The sequence below is a fragment of the Oratosquilla oratoria genome, chromosome 12, assembly GCF_046742065.1.
Source record: "Oratosquilla oratoria isolate Oo_2021 chromosome 12, ASM4674206v1, whole genome shotgun sequence".
Classification (NCBI taxonomy): domain Eukaryota; kingdom Metazoa; phylum Arthropoda; class Malacostraca; order Stomatopoda; family Squillidae; genus Oratosquilla; species Oratosquilla oratoria.
In genome coordinates this window covers 53,270,173-53,283,595 of record NC_134788.1, presented here as the reverse complement: position 1 = coordinate 53,283,595, position 13,423 = coordinate 53,270,173, and the positions used below count along the sequence as shown (strand labels likewise).

The window sequence follows — 13,423 nt, the reverse complement described above, 5'->3', positions numbered from 1 at the left end:
TTCGTGAGAATCGTTACCGTGCTGTCCGTCTTCAAATACCACCACCACCTTCACCTCTTTAAGCAGGTAGCATAGAAACGGTCCCAAACTGAAACAATACACAAGTTCAAATCTAAATATGATGATTAGAAATCAAGGATATAAAGTTGGAACTGAACGTGAATATGAGGCTAGGTTGGATAAAAAATTAGAGAATAGGAAATGGAATCCAACAAGCATTGCTCCTTCCTTGTATACTACAATTAGGTAAATACACACAGAGGATATAGCCCAAGCTCAAACAATACATGAGTTCAAATCTAAATATGACCATTGGAAATAAAGACTATAGATTAAGTTGGAACTGTACATGAATTTGATGCTAGGTATGATACAAAAAAATAGAATTAGGGACTGACTGGACCCAATGAGCACTGCTTTTTCCCTGTATACTACAATAAAAGAAATTCAACATACAGAAATACTTTCCTGAGAGATCACTGTGAGACTGAGTTTCCAATCAGTAAATCTTAAGGCAACAACAATTATTTACTCCCACTATCAAACAAGAGACTCGAGGATGAATAAAACAGCCTGGGGGTGGGAGTTTGGTAGGGGTCATACACACACATAGAGAAGTTCATATGCCCAGAGACGGAGTTACCGCCCACAAAGCTGACAAAATAAGAATTAAAAAAGGTCAAACAACCCCTGAATATTTACTGTAATCGACGAATTTAGCGTTACAATCAACAAAATATGAAATATTTCCCTTTATCCTTCCTGCAATAGGGATATTAAATACAAAAAATAAAATGTGTGTTATTAATTCGCAAGCCAAGAGCTAAAATAGGCTGGCTTGCGAAATAATATTAATCCTATTAGGGGATGTAGAAATAAATGATAATAATAATACTGTAATAATGATAATCAATCAGCCCCCCCAAGAAGTGCAAAGATAAAGTAATGACAATCATTATACTAATGACTTAGTCTTATCAAACAAAACAAAAATGTTATCATAAACTTTACAATATTATACCTATATATCATGAAAAACATAAACAAATAAAACCCCTTATGATCGAATTAGCAAACAAGATTTGAAGTCCTGATTACGATCCTGGGAAGTAAGTAAAACAAAAGGGATTAGTGAAGATGATATATCCCTGAAGTGGCAAGGGTCCTATAAAGGTAGAGAAAATAGTCTAGCAGCATTCAAAGTAAAATGAAAAGTTTCATCCAGTAATTGCTTTCAGGGGTTTTAAAAGAAGCAACACCCTTAGATCATTACCTTTAACCCCATTCGCCAGACCTTTTACTAATTTCATTTATTATACTTATGGAAATTACCGGAAATTTTTACAGATAAGCCTGGCAAAATTAACTAGAGATCTAGGCAAAATATTACTCTAATGGTAGCTGAGAGAATTCGCTAGGGCTGATCAAAGGTGTGAAGTACAACTGCAAGCCCTTTGTACCGCATAGTATTGTATAGCTTTGGTCTAAACTATTCAGACTATATGTTTACCATGATAGTACATTTTCAGTACTTCGGAAATGCTATCATTTGTACAACTTTTGGTCCCTTGCATTTTCATTGAATTTCTTTTTAAAAAAATTTCTTTCGTATTTGTAGTTTCGATATGAGAAATGTGTGTGTTACTAAATTATTTCTGAAGTCTAAAGTCGACATTCATATTGGCTACATTCGCCATAGTGATTTGTTGTGTATATTTGGAATGTGAAAGATTTACATTGCACTATTATATTCCCATGACATGGTTTAACGTCACAAACAACCCCCAGCCCACACCCCCTATCGGAAGACGAGGGCGGTGCCCCTTACTGAGGACTTAGTAGTGTGGAATTTAGTTAACCAAACCTTGATTCATCTTCGCCGGTGGCAGGACTCGAACCGCCATCCCTTCGACCTACGCCACAAGTAACGACGCCCTAACCCGCTCAGCCAGTGAGATTCCTTTGTCAATACAATCAATATTTTCCAAGTTCTCCAATGCAAAACTTCATCGTTTCCGTGAACATCATGCTGACCTACTACAATTACTGCAACTGGACGCAAGGAACTCTGGTAAAGTGACATTTTAACCCATTCAACTCCGATGACAAGATGTCTTGTCATTTGGTCAAATAAAACAAAAAATCATAAAACACCAAAATGTTTGATCAAACACCAGAAAAATATGACGTCGATCCTCGCTTCGCTCGCAGCGAAGCGAGGACTGACGTCATATTTTTCTGGTGTTTGATCAAACATTTTGGTGTTTTATGATTTTTTGTTTTATTTGACCAAATGACAAGACATCTTGTCATCGGAGTTGAATGGGTTAAATTAGTAGTCCTTTAATTTTTCCAGAATCCTGGGTAGGCCATGTTGAAATGTAAACATGAGAATGGGTATATTTATGGAGAAACGCAGTAAAAATATAATATAATTAAATTTCACATTTTCGAATTGTTTGTATATATGACAAGTGTCAATTTTCGTCCAAAATATTGAGATAGATATACTAAGTAAATTCATAATAATTATCTGCAATTCGATCGGATTGAGTGTGAAATAGCTGTCAAATTGTTCATTCTTTTTTCTTGTCTTTAACTCTATTAATTTATTCATGGTGGTGGCGGTTATGTTTTTATACTGAGAAATATGAGATTGTAATTTTGATGTAACATGATTTTCTGTAAGAACACCAATATTTACACATTTTATAAACTTAGGGTGTACGGAAAGGCATCTTATATTGCGATTACCAACAAGGAATATGTTATTTACAAAAAATGAATGCAGTGTGCATGATAACGTAAATAGCAAAGGAACATTAATTCGATGACATGTGTTTCCCATATGTGTTTATATGCTGAACTGCGTGCATTTTCAGATGCCCGTACGGATGCGCTTATCGGGACATATGAGCTTCATTCAACAGAAAACATCTGTGGATAGTTATCCAAAAATTGGGGTGAATTAGTCAACCAATGGGACCATAAATAGTCTTTAGAATGAGATATGAATTGTTCCATAATGTAGTTGAAGCTTCCAGCGTTTCTGATTATAGTTCAGACTTGAAGATATTCATTCATGATGATCTTTTCTACAAATTATTCATTTAGATTACATTTAGTACGTCTTGATCTTCAGTTGTACGTGTCCATATTTTTGATAATTGTTATAGTTTATTTATCTATTTATTTTGTTAAATTTATTTATATTTGTCTTCGTTTTATTTTATTGATTTATTTATTCTATTGTACATATGTGTATATATATATATATATATATATATTCCATCTTATCAACCTCATTAACTTTTTCCATTTGAATTCCTTGCAAGCACGATCGAAACTAACAATAGCTTGATGGAAGCATATTCGGAAACTGACACGCTGTCGGGCTGAGGACTCGAGCCTAGCAGATGTGTAACAAATGGGCAGTGACTTAACCAGTTACACTTTTGATGACGCAATTGGTTGTCATAGAGTATCAGTTCCCAAATATACTTCCATCGAGCTTTTGAATTATTTACACACAGACTTATTATTTTTACAATTTTTTTTTACAAGGGATACCATCAATACAACATATGACGTCAGTCCTCGCTTCGCTGCGAGCGAAGCGAGGACTGACGTCATATTTTTCTGGTGTTTGATCAAACATTTTGGTGTTTTATGATTTTTTGTTTTATTTGACCAAATGACAAGACATCTTGTCATCGGAATTGAATGGGACACACACACACACACACACACATCAAGAATATGTTTGTACTCATGGCCGGTATTGATCACAATGATGAAGACGATGGACTGAGCCGTCGTGTCGACGGATCTCATTTCTTTGTCTTCTGCAGTGATTAGGTGTACAGTTTAGTTGTTGTGTTTTGGCCTTCTGTGACTAATAAGACCAGTGCGTGAATTGCATTGATCACAATAGTTAGCTGTATTGCAGTGGGTACGAGACATGATAGGCAGTGTAATGGTACTGTATAATAACCATGAGAAAGCAAGGCAAGGTTCCTATCGCCAATCCTTTTCGTATGTTTGTATTGTATTTATATTGGATGGGGGTACAAGATTTTTTTTTCATATACCAAGGGGTATGTGCACTGAAAAAGGCGAACCACTGCTGTAATGCATTAGAAAAATACACGCTGGACATCCACTGCAGTCCAAAATGTCTTCACTGTTCTTCCGTTGTGCATTTCTATGAACACGTAACTGGGTATCCATATTAGGTATTGGATGTGCTTGACACTGGTTTCCCTCTCTATGGCGTGGTGGGCACACTCCCAGTTCCTTCGTTCACGTGGCCTAGTAGGGTTGTATGGATGAGTCATTTGAATGACGTCATAGATTTAGCACTGAGGAAATGATGTCAAAGGACGAGTGAAATGAAAGTGGCTATGATAAAAATACCTTTTATTTACCATTATAATTGACATTTCTACATATAGAGCACTTGGGCCGTCAGACAGACAGACAGACAGACAGAAATACCGCCCCTACAGCTATGCTTGCTTCCCTTATGCACAGTTGTCGCAATATTTATGTATTATATTTATATATACATATATATATATATATATATATATATATAAATATATATATATATACATAGATATATATATATATATAAACATATATATATATATATATATATATATATATATATATATATATATATATTAATTTGCGACTGAGCAGCGTTTCAAAGTTGAACAGTTATCCACTTTGTTATTGTTATTATTTCATTCTTTCACTTCTCACCTCTATGTGGGCGATAACTGGCCCCGCCTTCCCACGGGCGCTCCCCCGGGGGGGCGCAGCGCACCATTGTGGTGGTAGCCTCTAAGCGTGTGTGGGGGGGGGGGACCTATGATGGGCGCCGGAGGGGGGGGCGACCAGTGGAGGAGGGGCCCCTGATGACGAAGTCCCACCACCTACCTACGATGTTTCGACCACGAGTGTATACCTCGAGTATAGACCAGGGTCGCGGGTACTGTCGGCTCGGGTAGGACGAAGAGAGGGACGGGGGACGCCCCCTAGTGACGGCGACGGCGACGGGGGAGGGGAGGGGATGCAGACAGCGGCGATGGACGGTTGGTTGGTCAGGTCGTCCCATGGGTGGCAGAGGGTTGGTTGACTAGAGTGAGGGAAGGGACGACCTAGCGGGCAACCCCCCAAGAAGACCTCGTCAACGCCGCCGACAGATCCCCCCCCCTCTCTGCGCCGCCCACTCCCCCCCCAAACACCCTCTCCGCATCGCCACCTGCTCTGATTGAGCGCTAAGGGGAGAAAAGCAGGAGGGCGCTTTGTATGCGGAGAGGGAGGGAGGGCGTTTCTCGATGGTTTGCTGGCGTAGGGGGGAGGAGAGAGAGAGAGAGAGAGAGAGAGAATAAGGGGGTGGGGGTCGAACGCGGGACTCTCCCGCGGCGCGGCCTGTGGCCCGACCGGATATGACGTCATGCCATCCCGAGGACGTGACGTCACAGGATTCCGACACCGAGGCATCGCGCCGACGTCGGAGGGAGGGAGGGAGGGAGGGAGGGAGGTGTCTGGATAAAGGGGGGCGGGGGGCGACAGCGACATTAGTTTCATTGAAAAGAATGGGGTGGTAAAGTGGAGGGTGCAATCGAAGGCAAATATGTACATTATGGTAACCATATATCGTTTGTGTATGTGTGTGTTTCTATATATATATGTGTATCTATATGTATATAAATATGTATATATGTGTTTGTGTATATTGTGTATGTGTAAATATACACATACATGAATTTGACCAAGTGGTCTTGATTTTTCGCGGATTCCCGAGGGCGGAGCGGTTGCCTCGGTGGCGGGACTCGTTACAGACAGACAGACAGACAGACAGACAGACAGACAGACAGGACAGACAGACGACAAACTATACAATGTTAAAATGACAACGGCCACGTGATTGGTTGGCTGACTGACTGGCTGACTGTGCCCCAGTGAGTTCATTTTCTCACGTTGGGAAATAATAGAAAAAAAAAAATAATAATAATCTTATAGACTACTACGGCTACTGTTGTTATTAATTACGGTTATCGTTATTTTGTTATTTATGTTATTTTGTGGTATGGGACACCTGACATAGTTGCTTGCTGTACTCGGAAGCTACAACACTTCGATAAGGGGAATTCTCCTTCCTGGATGCTCCAGGATCTGCCTCCCGAAAGCTTCCTCCGCCGGAGTCTGGTGTTCCAGCTGTCCCTGACGTCAGGCGATTTTTATTAACCCATTCAAATCCGATGACAAGATGTCTTGTCATTTGGTCAAATAAAACAAAAAATCATAAAACACCAAAATGTTTGATCAAACACCAGAAAAATATGACGCCGGTCCTCGCTTCGCTCGCAGCGAAGCGAGGACTGACGTCATATTTTTCTGGTGTTTGATCAAACATTTTGGTGTTTTATGATTTTTTGTTTTATTTGACCAAATGACAAGACATCTTGTCATCGGAGTTTAATGGGTTAACGCTCCCCTTGAAGTTTCTCCTCGGGCGGGGATCAAACCGGGAGGAGGAAGAGGAGGAGGAGGAGGAGGAGGAGGAGCAAAAGCTACGAGAGAAAGTGTTGATATATATACATATATATGGCACTGAATCAAACATGTCTTGAGACTGAATCGAGGAAAACACTCGATCTGCTGATATTGCTAGGCATCCACACATACTCCATGGTGAACCATCTCCCACCACTCTATCTCTTCATAAGTCACGTGATTCATCATCATCATGGTCTTAGGTCAATTGTTTGAATGGTGGTCGGTAACTGTTACCCTCAAATATGGCCCAGTCTGTGTGTACGTGTGTGTGTGTGTGTGTGTGTGTGTGTGTGTGTGTGTGTGTGTGTGTGTGTGTGTGTGTGTGTGTGTGTGTGTGTGTGTGTGTGTGTGTGTGTGTGTGTGTGTGTGTGTGTGTGTGTGTGTGTGTGTGTGTGTGTGTGTGTGTGTGTGTGTGTGTGTGTGTGTGTGTGTGTGTGCAGGAACTCCGTTAGGGAAGGAAGAGGAAGGGGATGCATACTTTCGCTTCTCCCACCCTTCTCTTCCCCCCACCCCCTCCCCCCACCCCTCTCCCCCTTCAGTCCATCAGAGGCCTTGTTTCCTGACAGTCCTATCTCTTGCACACTGCCACGTTACTTGTGCAAAAAGCGATGGCACAATCCGGGTGCGCGCTGACAAGCCAGCCGCAAAGTAATTGTGTGAGTGTTTATATTTACAAACGTGTGCATTCGTCTGTGTGTGTGTGTGTGTGTACACAAGTTGACATGTGTACATACATATACGAGTAGATATGTATACATCAGGAAAGAGGATGCGCGGTTCAGATTTTCGTAAAGACAGGTATGCAAGTTTGTTTGTTTGTTTTTTGGCAAAAGGTAAGGATGTCTTTTGGGCTTTTATGAATCTGGGGTAGGTATATGGCAGGGTCGGCACAGGAAGGTAGTGTGTGTGTGTTGCAGATGCATAGGGTAAAGCTGTTGAGGGCAGTCAGAAGTTTTTACATGAGTGGTAGAGCTTGTTTGGTGGACGGGAATGGCGAGAGTGGGTGGGGATGCGCCAGGGGTGTGTTATGTCGCTATGGCTGTTCAATGTATACATTGACTGGAGATGGTTAGAGAGAATGGAACGAAGTGGAAGTTGAGCCAGTCGTTGTTTGTGGGTGATTTTGTGCTTGCGGCAGGGTCAGAGGAGGGTCTAAGACAGCTAGAGGCGGAGCTTGGTCAAGAGAAATATGAAAGTTAATGTAAGTAAACGCAAGGTGATGAGATTTACAAGAAGGGCGGCAAAAGAGGCCGGAAAAAGTGAAGATTATTAAATACTTGTGGGTCCTTTATCAGGGAAAGGGGGAGTGATTCACCTTGGATCACTTGTTGGACTCGTGATCGACATTTATCACCCTCCCGGATGAGAGCTCATATATGACCGATCTGTGGGTAATGCTGTGACCTCACACACACACACACAACCTCCGCCCATGAGAGTTAGAGTACCAGCTCGCAGCGCAGCGATACTGAAATTATTTCAACCCTGGGCGGGATTGGAACTCGGACCACTAGAGTAGCTCGTGGGAGTGGAGGGAAATTATAGAGTAAAAACAAGTGAATATACCGGGAAATGAAAAGTCTCATAAAATATTGGTATCTAGGGATGAAGGCAAACAGAAGACTGTGTGAAGCGATGATTGCGCCCTTGGCAGAGGCTTGGAACTCTAAGCGAGGCAGAGAGGAGGAAAGGTGTTCGAGATGAAATGTTTAAGACAAGAATAGATAGAATAGCAAATAGATTGAGGCGGAGAAAGAGATGAGGCACGAGGAGAACATGGGCGAAGGAAAAGTGAGAAAAAGAGTATGGAAGGTAGAGGTGGATGGAGTGAACATTAAGGGAAGACCGAGAATGTTCTGGGGGGATATATGGGATGAAATGGACTTTGTGGCATAAGAGGAATTTCTGTCGAGTAAGGAAGTAAGAGGTCAAGAAATATATGGGATGAAATGGACTTTATGGTATAAGGGGAATTTCTGTCGAGTAAGGAAGTAAGAGGTCAAGAAATATATGGGATGAAATGGACTTTATGGCATAAGGGGAATTTCTGTCGAGTAAGGAAGTAAGAGGTCAAGAGACGTCTCAGTGGAAAATGGCTGTGAATGGATTATAAATTGACGCAACCCGAAGGGACTTATCTGCTCTGTGAATTCTTGTATGTAATGAAGTTTTGGGGGTAAAGGGTAAACAAGCTTCGACTGTGGAGGTGCTGCGCCTTGCTGCATTGCTTCTGGCCCAGGCAGTGGGCGTGGGTCAGGGATGACCCCATACCCACACAGAGCTAAGATAGAAAGGGAAATGGGTAAAGAGTGGGTGCTTGTCTTGATTGCCCATCTCCCTTATAAGAGGGAAAAGGCCTTTAGGCGCATATGTATATATGTGTGTGTATATGCATCCAGGTATATCTTTGTGTATATGCTGGTACAATGTGACAAGTTGATGAAGGTGGAAAAAGAAGTCACGGGTCTAGTTTCGAGTTTCTGAGTTTATTCCTCACCGGTTTCGCTCTATGCTTCTTCTGAAGAAGCATAAAGCGAAACCGGTTAGGAATAAACTCAGAAACTCGAAACTAGATCCGTGACGTCTTTTTCCACCTTTGTATATATGTTTATGCATAAGCACATACCTATAGGCACACACACACACGCACATATACTACACACACACTCACATGTATATATATATATATATATATATATATATATGTGTGTGTAAACACACATTCATATGTAAACACGCACGTATATATATATATATATATATATATATATAAATATATATATATATATATATATATATATATATATATATATATATATATATATATTGTGTATTTGTCTTTGTTGGGTGAGTACTGTATGTACGTTGATATATGTATATGTAAGTGAATATTGATGTTGCGTAATATGTATTAATGTATATACATATTTATGCATGTATCAGTATACTTAAATGTACTGGATGCACTTATCCATATGTATATATATATATATATATATATATATATATATATATATATATATATATATATATATATATATATATATATATATATGTATATATATATATATATGTATATATATATATACATATATATATATATAATATGTGTGTGCGTGTGTGTGTGCGCGCGCGCATGCGTAGTCGTGTTTGTGTTAATATATGTATGTTTGTATGTATGAATATGTACACACACACACAGGCACACACACAGATACAATACATATACACGGATATATATACGAACGTACATTCGAACAATAACATACACATTCACACACATTAGATATATATGTATGTGTGCATGTGTGTGTGCGCGTGTGTTTACAGTATAAATATAATTTATGTATGGCATATAAATCATACACATTTATATATGTTTATACATACAGTACGTTACATATACATTTCACTGTATTTAGTATATACATTTAGCATATGCATACCAAAGTGTACATGCACACACACAAATACCGTAGCATATCATGTACATTCTGACAGTTTTGCTCATTATATTACATTATACTCTTCCCACAATATGGCACAATCATACACAAGGTAGCACCCGCAAGATGGCGGGACGCACGCAACTCAACATTGTTACGCTTTCTCCGGCGGTTGAGTCGCGCTGGAGCGTTGGTATCCGCCTCCCGGTTCACACGCCTCGTATCGCATGGTGTGCCCACCACTGGCACCAACCACACTCTTGTTACGCTCTCTTTTGCGCCACTTGTGTACAGCACGCACGCGTCGAAGCTTAGCACCACGGCGAGCAAATACACGGCACCACTACTGCTACCGTTGACTCTGTCCACCAGCTGCCGTTTGGGGCCCTTCAGCAGCTGGGCGGCAGGCAGGCAGGCAGGCAGGCAGGCAGGCAGGCAGGCCGGGAGTGGATGGGTCGGGACCAACTGCTGCGAGCAGGGCCGCACCTCTCCTGACGAAGGCCGGCATTCGATCCATCCTCATCGTCGTCATCATGCGGCGGGGGCAGAGCGGGCCGCAGCCGCAGCCGCAGGAGCAATAAATAGCTAATAAATAGGTACGGCCCGTGCGGCCTGACCACCGCTGCGGTGGCACGCCGCAGCCATGTATTTACATGCGTCCACAAAGCCTCTGTATAGGGTCAGTATCGCGGGCGCCATATATACACTGGGCGTGACGCCGCTACTGACGGCGGAAGACGCCCACTCCCGCGCCCAGGCCGCCCAGGGTCCTGCCCAACCCAACCCGTTGCCGCCCTCGTCTCCTTCGCCCCCGGGGCGGCTGCTGCTGCTGCTGCTGCTGCTGCTGCTGGTCTCGTTCGCCGCCCTCCCCGGCCCCGTCGTGTTGGTAGGGGGCTTTGGACCAGGGCGCGGCCAGAAAGGGCGGCCGGGTGTCGTTCCCGCCGCCGTTACCGCCTCCGGCGGGAGTATCAAGGCTGACGACCCGGCTTGTGGCGTTGTGGAAGGCGAGAAGGGTGACGGAATCCTTGATGGTGTTGGCAGGGCCGGCGGCGCCCTTCCCCTTGCCCTCCCCTTCCTTTTCCTGCTGCTGCTGCTGCTGCTGCTGCTGCTGGCGGCCTCGCCGCTTCTTCAGCTGCTCCTCTTGTTGCTGCTGCTGCTGCTGCTGCTGTTGGCGGCGCCGTGACTTGTGCCGCCTCGAGGAGCGCCTTTTGGTGGGCGGCTCCTCTTGTTCCGTCGTCGTCTTCTTCGCCGCCGCCGTTCCGCTGACGACCCGCGCCAATGTCGTCGTGGCGGCGGCTGACGACGACGACGACGGCGATGACGATTTGGTTGGTGGAAGCGTCGCCGTCGGCGTTGATTCGGAGAAGTTGTCCTTCTCCCAGCCGCCTGAAGTGGCAGCAGCAGAAGGACGCTGCTGGTGTCCTTTCCTGCGCTGCCCCTTTAATACCCGACCCTGTCTCCTGCGACCACCATCCTTAGACTTGGCTGGGTCCCCCTCCTTGTCGCTGGAGGAAGTCGAAGTGCGCTGTCGGTCGCATCTCCTCCTGCACCTTCCTCGGCATCGCCTCTTGCACTGTCGTCGCCTTCTGCAGTGCTTGGAGGACCTACCCGGCGGACAGCGCGATGGTGGTCTTCTCCCGGGCCCGCGAGACGGAGTCACCCCGCCGACACTTTCCTCCTTCTCCTCCTCCTTCTCCTTCTCTTCTTTCGCACCTCTCCCTCCTCCTCCTCCTCTCCTTCCTTTCCCTTTTCTGTGTTTGCTGCCACCAGTTGGGTCCTTAGTATGTTTGGGGCCATGGGGCCTCACGTGTCCGCGGCCGTCTGCGGTGCCACTACCGGCCCTGGCCCTGTCACCCTCACTAGGTTCACTAACTTTCGCACTATCACGATTTCTATGCCGATGACCTCTCCCTCTCCCCCCTTTGGACCTCGAAGCCGTGTTCTGATGCCGCCGGCGTCCGCTCCCCACACGACCCCCAGACGTTCCCTTCGTCTCCGTCATCGTCGTCGTCGTCGTCGTCGTCGCTGCCGTCGTCACCACGGCGCCCTGTTTCCTACCGGACGAGTCCTCGTAGCCCGAGCAACGCTGCTGGGGGCGCTGGCGATGTCGTTCGTGACGGACGGGCGGGTGCTGTCGATGGGCTTCTTTGATGATCCGGTTGACCTCGTCGAGGGGCTTGTTCCGCGGCAGAAAGAAGTGTTCCCTCCCCAGGGCTTCCCGAACTCTCCGGGCTCGCTTGACGCGCCCATTCTTGGCAATAGCGATGTAGCGCCCCGGGAACTTGTGGCTCTGGTAGGTGTTGTAGTAGGTCGGCTCGAGACGCTCGTTAAAGTGGCACTCGGCACTCCGGTTACACTGGAACGAGAAGAGACCAATTAGACAGGCAGGTAGACTCTCTCTCTCTCTCTCTCTCTCACACACACACACACACACCAAGATTAGCTGAAAAAAAAAACCGCGTTCAAGTAATACAATTGGCATTGTAACTGGTTCATACAACACACTTTTTTTTTCTTCATAAGACACATTTATAATTTGGACTCGTTACAGTTGCGTCCTGTGCTACAATACATTGTTTTTGTCATATATTCCTATTGACGAGGCGTTCATGGTGTTTGTGATCTTTCAAAAATGAGTAGGGGAAATCCCGGAGTGCATTGAAACCATTTGCATGTTCTTAGTTATGCGAAATCCATGATCTATGAGTGTTAGATCCAGGTAGATATTTAGAATATTTGCACACATGTTGCCCAATGTAGAGATGCACTTCTTCTAGCCGTGACAGATATTTTCGAGGGGAACCTGGCATGAGTAGGGCAGGAGTGATCACAATGTAATCAAAATAACCTCAAGAAGTTTGGGGAACTACCCTTCCTCCAAGAAGAGTCACCCTTCACAGTGGAAGAGGACCATGATTCGGAAAATGTGGCAACGGGTTTTTATGACTTACTAGGTCAGTATTGGAGATGCTGGAAGACATTGGTGAAATCATCCAGAACACATTAACCATTGTGAGAATCAACACGGTGTGAGATCGAAACCTTTATTGGTACGACGTTTCGCTTGTTACAGCTTTTTCAAGTACAGACATATGGCAAACACTCTGAGTACATATAGGCCGACGGCCTATATGTACTCAGAGTGTTTGCCATATGTCTGTACTTGAAAAAGCTGTAACAATCGAAACGTCGTACCAATAAAGGTTTCGATCTCACACCGTGTTGATTCTCACAGTCTTGTCGGCTTTTGCCATTGTGTTTCAACACAGTAACCATTCAATGATTTGAGGAATTGCTCTGAAGAAATCTCACAAGGTAACGTGTGCATGTGGAAGGCCATAAACACGAGTGACGATGAAGTCAGAATGCTATCCCCTATTGATTATGTGGTCAAGTGAGTGAACTCA

At 44.1% G+C, this 13,423-nt stretch overlaps 1 protein-coding gene across 1 annotated transcript in view; it reads right to left on the bottom strand.

The window, feature by feature from the left end:
* Positions 1-9,686: 9,686 nt before the first annotated feature.
* LOC143031767 (uncharacterized) overlaps positions 9,687-13,423 on the bottom strand; it is a 63,148-nt gene continuing 59,411 nt past the window's right edge. The window contains exon 2 of the mRNA XM_076196017.1: positions 9,687-12,372. Within this exon, the coding sequence (XP_076052132.1) occupies positions 10,738-12,372 (1,635 nt within the window). The 3' untranslated portion in view covers positions 9,687-10,737. The remainder of the gene's footprint in view (positions 12,373-13,423) is intronic.